The sequence below is a fragment of the Pan paniscus genome, chromosome 7 (genome assembly GCF_029289425.2).
Source record: "Pan paniscus chromosome 7, NHGRI_mPanPan1-v2.0_pri, whole genome shotgun sequence".
Classification (NCBI taxonomy): Eukaryota; Metazoa; Chordata; class Mammalia; order Primates; family Hominidae; genus Pan; species Pan paniscus.
The window spans coordinates 42179992-42195097 of NC_073256.2; the positions used below are offsets into that span (position 1 = coordinate 42179992).

The 15106-nt window shown below is 46.4% G+C and overlaps 1 protein-coding gene across 1 annotated transcript; it reads right to left on the minus strand.

The window, feature by feature from the left end:
• Positions 1-1374: 1374 nt before the first annotated feature.
• NKX3-1 (NK3 homeobox 1) lies at positions 1375-5611 on the minus strand. Its single transcript, XM_003823573.6, has 2 exons — positions 5277-5611; positions 1375-4311 (listed from the first exon to the last, which is right to left on the minus strand). Exons 1-2 carry the CDS (start codon positions 5560-5562, stop codon positions 3893-3895), a joined length of 705 nt encoding a protein of 234 aa, XP_003823621.4. The 5' UTR covers positions 5563-5611; the 3' UTR covers positions 1375-3892.
• Positions 5612-15106: the final 9495 nt, after the last annotated feature.

Sequence of the window (15106 nt, forward strand, 5' to 3'; positions counted from 1 at the left end):
AATTCTTGAAGGTAATCAGGTGCATGGGATTCTCCTCTTGTGGGATTTAATGAAGGTTTAAGTGCAGAGAGATGAAGGATGTGTTGTTTATGTTTTATTTTAACACATTAATAAAACCTATTTTTCATACTTGTGATTCCAGTTTAAAGGCGTCACTTGCAAGAGGTCTATCAGCTCTGGATGAAGGTGACATTTTTTGCGAGATGCAGGAGCCAGGGAAGTTATAGTGTGAGGGCTAGCGGAACATAAAAGGGGATTTTTTTTTTTTTTTTTTTTTTTTGACACAGAGTCTTACTCTGTCACCCAGGCTGGAGCACAGTGGCGTGATCTTGGCTGACTGCAACCTCCGCCTCTCGGGTTCCAGCGATTCTCCTGTCTCAGCCTCCGGAGTAGCTGGGATTACAGGCGTCTGCCACTACGCCCAGCTAATTTTTGTATTTTTAGTAGAGACAAGGTTTCACCATGTTGGCCAGGCTGGTCTCGAACTCCTGACCTCAGGTGATCTGCCCACCTTGGTCTCCCAAATGCTGGGATTACAGGCGTGAGCCACCGTGCCTGGCCAAAGGGGAACTTTTAAAGAAGGATTGCTGTAGTCTTTGTGTTCCCTTTAAGGTCTTCAAGAAATGTAAAGTAAATACTTGGTTATCTTTTTTTTTAAACAAAAGGTATTCCTTGGCTGGGGTAGGTGATTATTTAAATGTTTTTATTTTTATTTTTATAGGATCGGGGATACAAGTGCAGTTGTGTTGCATGGATCTATTGCACAGTAGTGAAGCCTGGAATTTTAGTACCCATTGCCCGAATAGTGAACACTCTACCCAGTCATTTTTCATCCCTCACTTTCCTACCACCCTCCAACATTTTGGAGCCTCCAGTGTCTCTTATTCCACTCTGTATACCCATCGTTTAGCTCCCATTTCCAAATGAGAACATGCAGTTTCTGACTTTCTGTCTCTGAGTCATTTCACTTATGATAAGGGCTTCTAGTTCCATCCATATTGCTGCAAAAGATGTGATTTCATGATTTTTGATGGTTGCGTATGTATTCCATGGTATATATGCACCACATTTTAAAATCTAATCATCTGTTGATGGACACATAGGTTTAGCCCATGATGTTGCTATTGTGAATAGTGAACAGTTGATTATTAGACTGAAGAGAAAAAAGGCCTTCCTCCCCCATGACTTAACAGGAACGAAGGACGTTGCATTTATAAAAGGATGGCCATCACCAGCTACTGGGTAGGCTGAGGCTTTTGATCACCATAGGTTGCAATTGGTGTGTTAGGTGGACGAGGGCAAGAGGATATGGTAATTAGAAATATCTAAGTTACACAGCATGTAGTTTTTAGGAAACTGAAAATCACACACACATAAATCTAATAAAGACATGGGTACTTTATTTTCAAAACACTCATATGTTGCAAAAAACACATAGAAAAATAAAGTTTGGTGGGGTTGCTGACTAAACTTCAAGTCACAGACTTTTATGTGACAGATTGGAGCAGGGTTTGTTATGCATGTAGAGAACCCAAACTAATTTATTAAACAGGATAGAAACAGGCTGTCTGGGTGAAATGGTTCTGAGAACCATCCAGTTCACCTGTCAGATGCTGATAGACTAGCTCTTCATATGTTTTTCTACCAGTTCAGAGATGGGTTAATGACTAGTTCCAATGGGGAAAAAGCAAGATGGATTCACAAACCAAGTAATTTTAAACAAAGACACTTTTTTTTTTGCAACACAATATACATCACAGTGAAATGTGTAATCCTTGCAAATTGCAAGTTGAAAGAATTAAATTCAGAGGAGGGGAGAGAAAGAGTACTCAGTAGGGACTGAGCACTAAATGCTTATTTTAAAAGAAATGTAAAGAGCAGAAAGCAATTCAGGCTACCCTGCCTTTTGTGCTGGCTAGTACTCTGGTCGGTGTCAGCAGCACGTGGCATTGAACATTGCAATGTGGAGCCCAAACCACAGAAAATGGGGTGAAATTGGCCAACTTTCTATTAACTTATGTTGGCAATTTTGCCACCAACGGTAAATTGGCCCTTCTAATAAAAGAAAATTGAAAGGTTTCTCACTAAACAGAATTAAGTAGTGGAATCAAGAGACTCCCAGGCCTCAGCGTACCTCATTAGTAATGGTTTTGTTGTTTCATATTTTTCTAATGTCTCCCCTCTACCAGCTCACCTGAGATAACAGAATGAAAATGGAAGGACAGCCAGATTTCTCCTTTGCTCTCTGCTCATTCTCTCTGAAGTCTAGGTTACCCATTTTGGGGACCCATTATAGGCGATAAACACAGTTCCCAAAGCATTTGGACAGTTTCTTGTTGTGTTTTAGAATGGGTTTCCTTTTTCTTAGCCTTTTCCTGCAAAAGGCTCACTCAGTCCCTTGCTTGCTCAGTGGACTGGGCTCCCCAGGGCCTAGGCAGCCTTCTTTTCCATGTCCCGCCCATGAGCCCTCCACTGGACAGCTCAGTAAGCCTGGCCCTTCATTCTGCGCTGTGTTCTTCCTTCTCTATGAAAATCCAATACCTCTTACCTCCTCTGCATGCAAAGATTCTCAAGGATTGTCAGACTTCAAACGTAACAGCAGAACCACCAGAAGGTCCTATAAATGCAGCAGTGACCTTCTCAAGCTGTCAGGTCTTTAAATAGGATTTGGGATTTAATGCTATGTATTTTTAAAGGAAAGAAATAAGAGTTGCTAGTTTTAAAAATGCATGTCTTTTAGCCAATTCAGAATCTGCCCCCAAACTTTTTTAAAAAGTCAAGACAGATAAAGCTTTGGGGAGACGGAAAAAAAAAAAAAAAAAAGACCAGATCTCGGGCTAAATAAGCGAGGCATAAGTTAGGTGCAGCCAGACTAAAAATCTGGACTAAAATGAAGCCCTTTAGTGAGTAATTGCTGCAAAAAAGGAACACAAAATTTTAAAAGGAGGGAAGGAAGAATTATGTTGCCTCTCAGGATACAGTATATATGATAGCCTGAAAACTCCAGGAAACTTCTGATTCTAAATTCTCCAGCCCAAGGGAAAAAAGTTGAGAAGAGGCCTTTCTACTTTCTGCTAATAAAAAAATGCAACAGCCCCTAGCAGCAGTGTGGAGACCCTCCTCAGGCCCCTGTCTTGGACAAGCGGAGATTCTCCTGGCCCGGCCCCCACTCTTGCAGTGGAGTTCTGTTTATACAGCTTGTCTTAAAATCACAGTGAGTGCATCTTGTTCTATTTGGGCCACCCTGTAAATACTTAAGTTGGCATACCATTTTAAAAGGAATAAAAAGGAATAAGAAAAGCTGATATTTTCATCTCCTCCCACCCATCTCCCCCTCCCATGCAAATATGTGCTGAGCATGAGGGTGTTCTCTTGGAGACTCTCTATTTGCCCCTCTCTTTTACAGGGACAGAGAGAGCCTTGGCCATATTCCAAGGCCAACAGGAGGATTCTGGACTTAAGTTTAATTCAGCTGGTGACATCCTCATCCTGGTTGTCCTTTCTCCTGTTAGGTTTGCTCTTTCAGAGTTGATATTCAGTGACACAGGAGGATGGAGTTGCAGAACAGAATCCTTGGGTGTACAGCTCATCCAAAATCATACAAAGTGCTGGAAATACCACTTGATTTTCCCTCTCTCCCCTTCAAACAGGTAGCCAGAAGCAAAAAAAATGACCTACAGTATGCACTGGGGGAATGACTTAGATATTAAAACTTTCACTGTCTCTGTTGTTTCATTGTCTCACCAGTGAAGAATCTGAGATTTCCACGCAAATCTCCAATAGCTTTGGGGTGCACACCTCTTGCTCCCTGACCTTGGCCCCTTGTGCTTTTCATAGAGACACCCTGGGGAAGGTAGTTTTTGATCATACATGGTTGTCACCTGAGCTGGCATTACCAAAAAGCTGGGCTCCAGCTGCCCACGCAGTACAGGTATGGGTAGTAAGGATAGCTGTTATACACGGAGACCAGGGAGGCCCGGGAGAAGGCCTCCTCTTTCAGGGCCGGCAAAGAGGAGTGCTTCTCCAAGTCTCCCAGCTCCGAGGAGAGCTGCTTTCGCTTAGTCTTATAGCGTCTGTTCTGGAACCATATCTTCACTTGGGTCTCCGTGAGCTTGAGGTTCTTGGCCAGGTGGGCCCGTTCAGGGGCCGACAGGTACTTCTGATGGCTGAACTTCCTCTCCAACTCGATCACCTGAGTGTGGGAGAAGGCAGCTCGGGAGCGCTTCTGCGGCTGCTTAGGGGTTTGGGGAAGCCTTGGAAGGGCGCCTGAAGTGTTTTCACAGTCCAACAGATAAGACCCCAAGTGCCTTTCTGGAAAGGAGAGTGGGGAAGGAGGGATGGGAAGACAAAAGTTACATGTTAGCAGGGAAGAGAACAGAATTCAATCCACCCTTATCTCTTTAGTGAGTGAACAAACAGCCCACTGTCATCGTGGATACATTTCACTTTTTTCACATGACTAAGGAGCTCTCCGGAGTGAAGAGTGAGTAAATATGTTTATTACGCATTCATTTTCTAAGAATCATCAAGAACCCAAAGTTAGAGGCGTTTCGTGGTTGAACTTTCTCCCTACTGTCTAGTAGAATTAGATGGGGATTCTGGATCTGTGTGCTGAGGAGAGGCGGGAGAGGGAGGCAGGGAAAATGCCGTGGAACAAGATACCCGAGAAGGCCAGACCAAAAGACATCCGGTGTTAGGATCCAGGTGGGCAAGAGAGGGCTTGTGCCACTGGAGACGCAGAGGCAGGCTCATTCTGGGCTTTAATTCCCTCTTCGCTAAACGAGGCGTTCGGTCGCCTCATCAGAAGTGACAGGAAAGAAAATAAGTGGACTCTCTCTCTTGGATACCGGAGGGAACCCCAAATGTACCGCTTTACTGCCCACGGGATTGGGAAGCACACGGAGGCTTTGCTGGTCAACCCCTGCTTTGTCACTGTTAATAAGTTATTATTAGTTCTCATAACTACCGGGGGGCTGGCGCCGATCGCGGGTGGCGCGGGGCGGGATCCGCTCCTGGGACGGTGGAGGGCGGTGGCGCTGCGGTCGCGCCGGCTTCTGAGCCCCGGGGAGCGGAGGGCACGGAGCCGGGCGAGTCCTGCGGTGTCAGAATCCTGCGCCGCCCTGACGCTGGGGCTCAGGGTTCATTCCGGGGGCGCGCGCGTGGCTGCGGAGGCGGGAAGGTCCCTCTGCCTGTCGCCGCGGAGCCCCGCGTCCCTGCACCCCGAGCTCTGGGGGGTCCGCCTTGGGCTGCCCCCCTTCCCCGGCCTCGCCGCTTACCTGGCTCGGTCTCTGCCAGCGTCTCGGCCTCCTCCGGCGCGGCGCGGGGCCCGGTGCTCAGCTGGTCGTTCTGCGCCCCGGCGCGGCTGCGTCCTCCCTCTGGCTCTGGCTCTGGCTCCGGCTCCGGGTCGCGCTGTCTCTGGCTGCTCGTGCGGCCGCCTTGCCGCTGCGCGCCGTCCCGCAGGATGTCCTGGATGAGGAAGGACGTGAGCGGCTTGGACGGGGTCGGCGGCGCGGCCCCCTCCGCTTTCGCCTCCCCGGGCCGCGGCTCCGGAACCCTGAGCATCCCGGCGGCCCCGCTTTGGCCCGACTGCACCCGCCCGGCCCGCACCGCTTTCACTTTCCGCCTCCCGGCTCGCTTATAGCCCAGGGGAGCGGGCCGCGCCGCCCTCCCATTGGCCACGGGACGGGCCGCGCCGCGGATTGGCCGCCCTGAGCCCCAGGTGACCCCGCCGATCTGCGAGTCCTGAGCACTGCCCGGCTCCGCTCCTCCCTAGGGGATTCCTTCCCCAGTTCCCTCTCCTTCCCCAATTCCCTCTCCTTCCCCAGTTTCCTCTCCCTCTCCAGCTCTCCTCCCTCCGCCCTGAGCCGTTTTCCCAGGCCAGGAGCGCACCCCAAAGCGGGGCTCCTCTGCCCCAACCCACCCGCAACAGAGAGAAGCTCCTGGGGATGGGATGATCAAGACAAACAGTCCAGTTAGCTCTTCAGGACCGTCAGAGCCAATTACAGGGGATGAGCACGCAGTCACTGCAGCCGCGCGGTACCGTGAGAGTTCTGGGTGCTCTCTCTCTCTGGGAGAGATGGTGCAAACTCAGATCTGCAATATCTACGATCTCAAAGAGGCATGACAAGTAGGTGCAGCCAGACCCCAGGCTGAAAGAAGGAAAACACCTTTGCCAAAGCCTTTTCCCGTTGCAGAATTGGTTTTCTTTGGTGGTTCCTTTATCCGCAATAACCTGTTAACTTTCCTTCCTCCCTAGACACATGACATACCATCCTTTTGAAAAGTTTCCAGACGGATGGAAGGCGTTTTAGGCCAGGACACATGCAAAAACTGCATTTAAAAAAGCAGTTCAAAAGAACATCAGCATACTCTTTTTCCAGATTACCAACTGTTAACATTTAACCCATTGGCTAAACAATGGGTTAGCCAAATTGGTCCAACCGGTACTGTGACTGGACTGGACGGTACCGTGACAACAGACGAAAGTGGAACAGAGATGATGGAAGTATTTTCTTTCCTTGTCTTTTCTCTTCTTTTTTTTACAGACAGGGTCTCCCTCTGCCACCCAGGCTGGAGTGCAGTGATGCCATCATAACTCACCGCAGCCTCGATTTCCTGGATTCAAGTGATCCTCCTGCCTTGGCCTCTCAAAGTGCTAGGACTACAGGCATGAGTCTCAGCGTCAGGTCGATGATGGAAGTATTGAATTAATGTTAAATTTACTGAAATTGCACACTGTACTGTCAGTGTACAAGAGAATATTTTTAGGAAATAAACACTGAAGTAAGTAGGAGCAAAGGCACAAGATTTAGGAAACTTACATCAAATGGTTCTGAAACAAGGATGCAGATTGATAGATCCCACGCCATAAAGCCAATGGGTTAAATGGTAACAGTTGGTAATCTGGAAAAAGGGTAGGCTGATGTTTTTTAGAACCGTTTTTTAAATGCAACTTTTTTGTCTGCCCTGGTCTAAGACGACTTCCATTCGACTGGCAACTTTTCAAAAGGATGGTATGTCATGTGTCTCTGGAGGAAGGAAAGTTAATAGGTTATTGCTGATAAAGCGACAGCCAAAGAAAACTACCTGTGCAATGGGAAAGACTTTGGCAAAGCTGGTTTTCTTCTCTCATCTTTTCAAAGTCTCTTTACATTAGAACATTCTTTAATGTTTTCTTTTGAATCATTGTAGATTCACAGGAAATTGCAAAAATAATACCTCCAGTGTCCTCCAATGACATCTTATACAACTGTAGGACAATGTAGAAAACAGGAAATTTACGTTGGGACATTACAGTTAACTAGACTACAGACGTTATTTATTTATTTATTTAGAGATAGGGTCTTGCTCTGTTGCCCAGGCTGGAGTGCAGTGGAGAGATCATGGCTCACTGCAACTTCAACCTCCTGGGCTCAGGAGATTCTCCCACCTGAGCCTCCTGAATAGCTGGGACTACAGGTGTGTGCCACCCTGCCCAGTTAATTTTTGTAGTTTTTGTAAAGATAAGGTTTCACCCTGTTGCCCAGGCTGGTCTCAAAGCCCTGGGCTCAAACAATCCTTCCGCCTCCACCTCCCAAAGTGCTGAGACTACAGGTGCGAGCCACTGTGCCGGGCCTTATTGTGGTTTAAATTTTTAATTTGCATTTCACAAATGCCTAGGGTTGTTGAATACCTTGTCATGTGCTTGTTTGCCATCCATATTTCCTCTTTGGTGAAATATCTGTTCAAGCCTTTTGCTCATATTATAATTGAATTTTTCTTTCTTTTATTTTTTAACCATTGAGTTATGATAGTTCTTTATATATTGCTGTTTGTAAGTCTTTGTTTGGTAGGTGATTTGCAAATATTATCTCCCAGTCTGTAGCTTGTGTTTCCATCCCTCTAACAGGATCTTCAACAGAACAAAAGATTTTAATTTCATTGAAGATCAATTTATGAATTTTTGAATTTTACAGAATGTGATTTTGATGTCCTGCCTGAGAACTCTTTGTTTAGTCCTAATACTGAAGATTTGCTCCTATGTTATCTTCTAAAAGTTTTATACTTTACTCTTAAATCCATGATTCCTTCAGAATTAATTTTTGTATATAGTGTGAGGTTTAGATTGAGATGGCCTCCTTTTATTTCTAAAATTGAGAGTTGGGTATGAATTATTTAATAACAAGTGCTGCCATTTGGAAAAGATAAAGTCCTATTCTTATGACAAAATAAATTCCAGACAGCTAAAAGATGTAAAACACAAACGAGCACGTGAAAAAAATATTTTAACTATACTTCATCAGTGAAGGAATGCAAATCAAAATCACATTGAGACGAGCCTTTTCCACCTTTCAGATTGACAAAGGTTAAAAAAAATGGATAATATCCAGTGTAAGTGAGAGTGTGGAGGAACAGCTGCTCTCATACAGCCATGCACTGCATCGTGACGTTTGATCAGTGACAGACAGCATATATGACGGTGGTTCCATAAGGTTATGATACTGTATTTTTACTGTACCTTTTTATGTTTAGATATGTTTACATGCACAAATTCTTACCATTGTATTACCTTTGCCTACAGTATTCAGTACAGTAACATGCTGTACATGTTTGTAGCCTAGGAGCAATAGGGCATACCATGTAGCCTAGGTGTGTAGTAGACTACATCCATCTAAGTTTGTGTAAGTAGCTCTATGATGTTTGCACAGCAATGAAATTGCCTAACATTGCATCTCTCAGAACATATTCTTGTCCCTAAGGATGCATGACTGTTTTTGGATGACAACTTGGGAATATTTGTCAAAATTAAAACTGAGCGTATCCTTTGACACAGCTATTCTGTGTTTGGCAATGTGCCCTGGAAGTGCACAAATACACAATGTATTGACTTGGGAACATATCTTCAATTTGGTCAGAGACTGGTTCAAGCTGCAAAGCATGTTATAGATGAAACCCATTGTATAAAACAGCACTGTAAGTTACCTATATAATGTTTTTCATTTGAACACTTTAACATACAGAATGTATCAGGAACAAGATTTATACAGAAGTATTCTTTTTTTCCATAGAGTAGTTACCTCTGCTCAGTGAGATGGAGACAGTAGGTTGGGAGAGGGACAGGAGGATAGTGGAACAGGTGTATTTCCTTGTACTCATTGATAATTTTAAAAAATGAAAAATATCAAGTTGGAGCTGAGCCTGGACTGCCCTCCTCCACCGCGTCCTCCTCAGGCCTGTGAGTGGGGCCACAGCTCGTGATCCTCGGCCTCACCTCACTGCATCTTTTCTCCTCTTGTGCTTTGTATTTGGGGGTGTGGATGGCTCATCTTCTTTATGAGACTATGAGCTCCCTGAGAAGGGACTGTATCCTCCTCATATTTGTACCATCTCTAAAGTCTGGCTTAGTTCTCGGCATACAGAAGGCGCTCCATAAGTGCTTGCCGGCTCAATGTCCGGCTCCAGTTGTTATGACACATCTCACTGGCTAGCAGAATTATCCATAAGGGGCCAAAGGACCCCCAGGCAAATCACAGTGGAAGGCTCGTCCTCCTCCCCTTGCTGTGTTTATGCAGTTTAAACCGGGTGAAAATGTGCAAGGCAATCTGGAGACACTCAGGGGCTGCAGCCCAGAACAATGCCCCCTTCCAGCGATGGCCAACCCCTAGTCCCCAGATTCTGTGAATATGCTATGTAAATAGACAGAGAAAGTTAATGCTGCAGATGGAATTAGGTTTGCTGGTCCGCTGATCTTGAGATGGGAAGGTTATTCTGGATTATCGAAATGGGCGTGTTGTGTCACAGGGGTCTTTATCAGTACAAGTATGAGGCCAGAGAATCAGAGTCAGACAAGATATGACAACTGAAGCAAGGCTAGAAAGAGTCAACTGTGGGAAAGACTCAACTGGCACTTGCTGGCTTTGAGGGTGCAAGGAGGCCAGGAGCCAACTGATGCAGGCAGCAGGGAAAGAAAAGAAGTAGATTCTCTCCTAGAGCCACCAGAAGGAACACAACCCTGATGACAGCTTGATATTAGCCCAATAGGCCAGTGTGGGCTTCTGATCTCCAGAACTATAGCATAATAAATGTGCATTGTTGTAAGCCACTAACTATATGGTAATTTGCCACAGCAGCACTAAGAAACTAATATAGGGGCACTAGTAAAAGAGCAGCAGTGATGAAGGAGGCCCTACCAGCTCGACCTTGACTGCAGATGTGAACTTTGGATCCTTTTTTCCTTTTAAGTTATAAATATCTCTTTAGACCCATGATCCCATCCCTTCATTAAAACTGTTGTGTGTGTGTGTGTGTGTGTGTGTGTGTGTGTCTGTATTTTCTTCCGGTCTTTGGCCATCTTCAATGGTAAGATAAATATAATTTTGTATCCTTTTTTCCTCCCAAATTCATATTACACATAAACATTTTTACATTGCTCCATTACATGTTTTAGAAACCATCTAAGAGCTAGGAGGGACCTCAGGATTATCTAAGAAAATGTCTTGCTTTTCTAGGAAGGAGCCTTAAGTTTACAGAGATGACAAGAACTATAACAAAGTTGAGTCCCTAAACTTCTAGGCCCGTGGATGTCTCCACTGCATCACCCTCCATCCTTCCACCCACCCCACCTGCCTCCCCTGCTACCTTCCAGAGTAGGAAGTACAACCAGAGCCCATAGAATTGGCCCCTATATGTGTGTTTGAAAATGTATCTGGGGTTTGTTTTAATCAGGTATGGTAAGACACACAGACCCAGAAGTGACTATCATGAAGGAAGGTGTTATTTATTTATTTATTTATTTTGAGACAGAGCTTTACTCTTGTTGCCCAGTCTGGAGTGCAATGGAGCAATCTTGGCTCACTGCAACCTTCACCTCCCAGGTTCAAGCAATTCTCCTGCCTCAGCCTCCTGAGTAGCTGAGATTACAGGCACATGCCACCCCACCTAGCTAATTATTTTGTATTTTTAGTTCCCCATGCTGGCCAGGCTGGTCTCCAACTCCCGACCTCAAATAATCCGTCTGTCTGCCTCGGCCTCCCTAAATGCTGAGATTACAGGCATGAGCCACCGCACCCAGCCTGGAAGAAAGGTTTATACTCACATACCCTAGAAGCAGGGGCACAGACTGCAGGGCCACTCAGGGAAACACCAGGGTCAGTTGGAACATAGAGGGGACTTTATGGTGGTTTTAATGGAAAGGAATGGGTTAGGCGAGCAGACAGCTACACAGATTTAGGATTGGATAGTTAGTCACAATCCTCAGCTTCTCTGTCCTCCCTCCTCTTCCTTATTGACATTCTCCCCTGCCTCTCCCGACTGGTTTGTCACTGTTCCCACTCATGTTATGCTCAGTTCTATCAGTCCTAGGCCTTTTTGCAAGCTGCATGTACATTTCCTGTCTCTTGTTTATATTCACTGGTTCAATTTCCACCCAAAAGGCTTTGTAGCCCTCTCCAGCCTTCATTGATGGCTCTGTGGCTCATTTGGGCACATAATCTTATATTGCTTTAGAGTATTTAATCTTTTGATGCTCACCAGTTGTCTCAGTCTGTTTGTGCTGCTGTAACAAAATACCATAGACTAGGTAATTGATCAAGAGCAGACATTTATTTTCTCACAGTTCTGGAGGCTGTGAAGTCCAAGATGAAGGTGCCAGCAGGTTCGGTTGTCTGGTGAGGGCTGCTCTCTGCTTCCAAGGTGGTTCCTTATGTTGAAGGCTCCAGAGGGGAGGAACGCTGTGTCCTCACATGGCAAGAGGCTGAACCCTTTGTAAACCCACTTTCGTAAGAGCCTTAATCCCATTCATGAGGGAGGAGCCCTCATGACCTAATCACCTCTTAAAGCCCCATCTCTTAATACCATCACCTTGGCCATGAAATTTCAACGCCTGAACTTTGGAGGGGACACATTCAAACCATAGCACCAGTTTTCTTGTAAACCTTATTGAGGCCTAGGGTTGTGTTTCGGCTTCTCCTCTTCCTGCCCCACACCAGGAGAGGGGAGAGAAGACTGACACCTGTTGAATGCTCACTCTAGGCTCACCACAGTGAGTCTATGGCTCACCATAGACATTCGATAAGCACTACAACCCAAAGGGGACTGTTTTGTGCAGAGAAGGAAGCTCAGACATGAAGGTAACATGCCCAGGTTCTCACTGTTAACCCAGGTTGTCCTGGCTTCAAAGCCCGTGCCTTCCCCGTGACCCCATGCACTGGGCACATAGCAGGTGTTCCATAAACACCTGTCGACCTGGCTGTTTGGAAATGGCTTTGAGAACAGATTAGGCTTTTTGACAGCCTGGGTTTCATTGTTTGGGTTGACACTGGGAAAAGAGAAAGTATGCGTCAGTTTCATAGAATGAGGAAGGCAGCCAGGACTGTGGACGACTTCCCGAGGGTTGCAGCGGTCGTCCACGGCTTCTCCAAAATTCCTAGCTTAGTTGACCCTATTTCCTGGCTTACTTCTCTTTTTCTTTTCCCAAGGGAGCCCAATAGCAGGGCCATTGAAGAATGGAACCAGAGGCAAATGACACTGCCCTCAGGCCACTTCCTTTCCTAAGTGGTTCCCCAGCAGCCCCTCCCCACTGGTCTTGCTCTGGGCCCTACATTTTTCCCTGTGGCGTTTGGTTAAGATTATTGTCATGTGTTAATATGAAAATGTGATGTGAGTTTGGCGGCACATTAAGTGATTCTCCACCATTTACACAGTGGCATGAATTAGTCTGACCTTTATTTTCCAGCTGGTGGTTGGCAGAGGGCAGAGCTGCAGGTTATGAGAGACCGGGCACAAGAGGGGAGGGTAAAGAGACCAACTGCTGGGGCAGCGCTTACACACATTGAAGATCTTGTTAAAATGTAGATTCTGAGGCCAGTCATGATGTCTCACACCTGTAATCTCAGCACTTTAGGAGGCTGAGGCAGGTGGATCACTTGAGATCAGCCTGGGCAACATGGCGATACTCCATCTCTACAAAAAACACAAAAAATTAGCTGGGCGTGGTGGCATATGCCTGTAGTCTCAGCTACTCAGGAGGCTGAGAGAGAGGCAGAGGTTGCAGTGCAATCACGTCTCTGCACTCCAGCAAAAAAAAAAAAAAAAAAAAAAAAAAAAAAAAAAAAAAAAAGTAGATTCTGCTTTGATAGATCTGGGAGGACCCTAAGATTGTGCTTCTGAAAAACTCTCAAGTGATGCCTGTGCTACTGGTCCAGCAAACCCTCTCTCTCTTGAGTAGTAAGAGCTGAGGGCTCTGAGTGGCTCAGCCAGGGAGGGAGGGGGGCTTTATGAGGAGGAGGCAGAGGCCACTGTAGGTTCACACAATGGTCTCCATCGTTCCTCTTGGGAACTCCAGACCTCATGAGTTTCTGTGCTCTTTATCTCTTGCTCATACCCATTCATGCTTCCTATCTCATACCTGCCAAAAGTCCTCTTCCCTTGCATCCCAGAACCCTTAAAAAATATCTGACCTTGCCACTCTGTAGCTGTGTGTGCAAGCTCTCCCTGCAGGGCTTTCTGTAAGGCCAAGGCATGAAGCTTTGGGAAACGTTTGCAGCAGATAATAGCTCAACCTCATTACACCCCTTATCAATGCTATGGCCCAAGGGATCACCAGGGGGGATTTACTGGGCAATAGGAATCCAAGAGTATTTTGCTAACGGTGCCCTGGTCACCTTTCCTCACCCCTCCATGGCTGCCGGCTTCTGGGGAGCCCCAGGCTGCAGGGCTGAGTCTGCAGAAGTTTCCCTGCCCTCTCACTGGGTGGCCTTGGTCCTTCCGAGCCTGTTCAACAGCTTAACGAAGACCCTCGCCTGGGAGATACATCGGGTTTTGTTTGTCTAAGGGAGGAGGCTCTGACCTTCCCACCCTGAGCTGCCTGCCAGAGCAATTTGAGACCCTCCCTCTGCCACTCCCTGCTGCACAGTGCCCACCATAAAGTGAAACAGGTTCTTGTAGCCTCCTGGCGCCCCAACATGACGCCTTCCCAGGTGGATGATCATCTGAGAAGGTGATGGAGCCCATTTCCAGGCACAGGGTGGGTGCAGATCCCTGTGGTGAGGGGCTGTAGGCTAGGCTTCTGCTTGGCTCTCCAGAGGATTCTACTGATCCTTGAGAGTGGACAGGACCTGGGGGACTGGAGAGGCTGCCTCACAAAGCAAACAGCTTTTTCCCTGGACTTCTGACTGCGGCTCCTCTGATGGATACTTTCCTGAAAATTATTTGGAAAAGCACAACGGTGGACCACTGGGTGGGGAGGAATTTGCTCAGCTGGGAGTTCCTATGTGGCCTGAGGCAAGTCCCATCCCTGTTGCTCCCAGGAAAGGAGGCAGGCAAGACCCTCCTGGTGTTTTCAGAGCTCATAAGGGAAATGGCCACCTCAGGCATGTGGGGAAGGAAGGACAGATGCCTGAGACCACCCTGCAGCAGCGCCCTGATGCCTGAAATGCTTTGGGCATGGACAGAGCCTTTCATCCATTCATATATTTATCCAGGCTCCCTTCCCCTCTCGAGGGGCTGGGGAAGGAAAGAAGGAGATAGGGAACAAGCTGGAAGGCATGGAAGCAGGGAATGGCAGAGAGAGGAGAATGTCTAGGAACAGGAGACATTGCAGCATTCCCATTTAAACATCCACAGAATTGCATGATAAAGGCCTTAGGTATCATTGTAGTAGTGGAGAAACTGAGGTTCAGATAATCTAAATGACTCACCAAAAATTACATGTCAGTGACCAAGTCAGAACTTCGACCTATGTCTCTCAATGTGTAGGTCAGTTTTGATTCGATCTCCTAAAAAATAGGATTTTTTTTTTACGCTAACATGTTTTAAACAATTAAAAAAGTGGAGGTAATTTCTATAATTTGATTTATCTCATGTACTTTAAAAAAAAGAAACACAATGTCACAGGCACAGTCAAAGCCCCTTTCCAGTGTTTTACTTCTATGACATGGCAATGGAAATGTAAAGGACTTAAAAAAAAATCTCATTCAGATACTCTCCCTTCAAAGCCAGCAGTTAAGCCTGGGCAACATGGTGAAACCTCATCTCTACCAAAAGTACAAAAAAATTAGCCAGGCGTGGTGCTGCATGCCTGTGGTCCCAGCTACTGGGAGAAGGGGGATGTGTGTGGCGGGGAGGCTGA